The 2,123-nt window shown below is 47.9% G+C and overlaps 1 protein-coding gene across 1 annotated transcript in view; it reads left to right on the top strand.

Annotated features, from left to right (window-relative positions):
* Positions 1 to 1,854, top strand: part of ENPP6 (ectonucleotide pyrophosphatase/phosphodiesterase 6) — a 30,330-nt gene extending 28,476 nt beyond the window's left edge. The window contains exons 7-8 of the mRNA XM_017804655.1: positions 671 to 794; positions 1,598 to 1,854. Coding sequence (XP_017660144.1) covers positions 671 to 794; positions 1,598 to 1,821 — 348 coding nt within the window. The 3' untranslated portion in view covers positions 1,822 to 1,854. The remainder of the gene's footprint in view (positions 1 to 670; positions 795 to 1,597) is intronic.
* Positions 1,855 to 2,123: the final 269 nt, after the last annotated feature.

Below are 2,123 nucleotides of genomic sequence, written 5' to 3'. Positions count from 1 at the left end.
GAGAAAGTAAGGAAGGAATTTAAAAGTACTACTTACGTGCAATATGGGCAAGGAAGAACAAGATTTATAATGACAAATTAATAAAGCACAGATCCACTGAGCAAGGAAAGAAAACAGAGTGATCTAGGTCAGGGAGAGAGGGACTGTCTTAGGTCAGAGCCAGTGTTCCCTGAAACAAACTTGATTTCTTCAATACTAAAACAAGTAGGGAGAAGAAGTAATAATTAGAAAATATATAGTAGGGGTAATACTTGTATTGTTTAGGCTGACTAATCAAGTGGAGCAAAAATGGCTTATTTTTCTAAGGTGTCAGTGGCATATGGGACAGAACAACACATCAGCAAATCCACAGCATGGTGCTGGGTGGGAGAGTGACACTGCTAGCACGAGTGGGGAGAAGGACACCACCTTGCTTGCACATGTCACATACGGCTGTGGTACTTTGGGCCTGTGGCAGAAATTTAGATGAGTTGTCCTCCCCTCTCAGTGCAGAGATGGCTACTCACTGAGGCATCTAAGCTGGGGGTCACCCCTCCTGGGGATGAGCTCCTGTGCAGCCAACAGCACGGGGAGGGGGTCCTGATGGGTCCTGAGACACAGCATAGCACCCCCAGCACCCCAGCACAGCCTGGCAGGCAGGCACTAACCACGGTCTGCTGTTGTCACCCAGAGCAGGGACAAGCTGCCCTTCTGGGAAAACGGGACAGGCAAGAAGGAGGCCTGGCAGAATGGCTGGCATGGCTACGACAATGAGCTCATGGACATGAGAGGCTTCTTCCTCGCGTATGGACCAGGTACAATGCCACCATCCCAGGTGTTCCACTTCCCCTGCAGCACCACGGTCCCTACCCCTGCAGCCCTGCAGCCCCTGGCACATCAGGACCCTGATGTGGCACTCTGTGACGCTTAAAAATTACAAATAGATGGCAGGATTTCCTCACTACAGAAGGTTTCTAGCTCTCTTTTTTAGCTGGAGAAACAGGGCAGAGAGATATGAAGGGATTTAGTCAGCCTCTCTCTGATGTCCCACCACAGTAACTCTGTCCCTTTGCTCTTTTTTCCTAAATTTTGGCCTAAATTTTTAATTCCATTTGAAACACACAAATTCTTCTTCTGTTGGAGGATTTGGACTCAACAACGCAGAGCACTTTATTTGGGAAGGCTGCAGCATACCTCACCCACCTGTCTGACGAGCAGACACAAGCCTCCTGGTTTCCACTTCATCTGGACCTTTAAACGCTGCAAAGCACCAGGGCGCAACCGCAGGCAGGAGTGAAAACAAAGCAGAATGTGCAATAGAATTATGTCAGGCTATTAAATCTACCAAGCGCACCCAGTAAAGTAGCTCCTTAAAAGTTTGGGGGTTTTTTGGTTTTCAGAATAAAATTGGACTAGAAGTAAAAAATAATGCACAAAAATTTTTAAAATGTTTTTGCTGATCTATGTTATCGTATAGCTATAAATTGTATAGTGTGCCACATCCCAGCCGGCTGGGAAAGTCCCAGGAAAGGCATAGGAGCCCTTGCCCTGCAGCACCCCATATTTCAAGCACTGAGCCATAAGCTGTATGATGTCAACTCCTCTCTTTTGCCTGCAGATTTCCGATCCAACTACCGAGCACCACCCATCAGATCCGTGGATGTTTACAACATCATGTGCAGCCTGGCAGGAATACAGCCACTGCCCAACAATGGCTCCTGGTCCAGGGTGGAGTGCATGCTCCGAAACACAGCTCCCTTGGCACCACTCCCCCCATGCAGCAGCTGTGCCCTGGCACTAGTTGTGCTCTCCCTGTTCGCCAAGCAGATCTCCTTACTGTGATCCCTGAACAATGTCAGTCAGTGTCACCAGCAACTCCATTCTTCTCTGATTTTTTTTTAAAGTTCTTCATTTGAATAATAGCTTCATTAATAGAGTGCTGTCCCCCACTCCTCCATTGTGCTCCACCAGGCGTGAATCTGACCCATCCTGCATTTACAGCCGTTGTAACGTGAACATGTTCCAAACAACATGCTCCAAACACAGCCAGGGAAGTTGGTGTTGTTTCTCTAGATTTACAGCTCTGGCAATGAGAGCAGAATCCTGGCTGGCTATCCACATTATTTTCTGGTGGGTGCAAGTGG

The sequence above is a fragment of the Lepidothrix coronata genome, unplaced genomic scaffold, assembly GCF_001604755.1.
Source record: "Lepidothrix coronata isolate B3197 unplaced genomic scaffold, Lepidothrix_coronata-1.0 Scaffold0, whole genome shotgun sequence".
In the NCBI taxonomy this organism is placed as follows: Eukaryota; Metazoa; Chordata; class Aves; order Passeriformes; family Pipridae; genus Lepidothrix; species Lepidothrix coronata.
The sequence above is the reverse complement of the archived record's forward strand: the minus strand, read 5'-3'. Positions and strand labels throughout refer to the sequence as shown.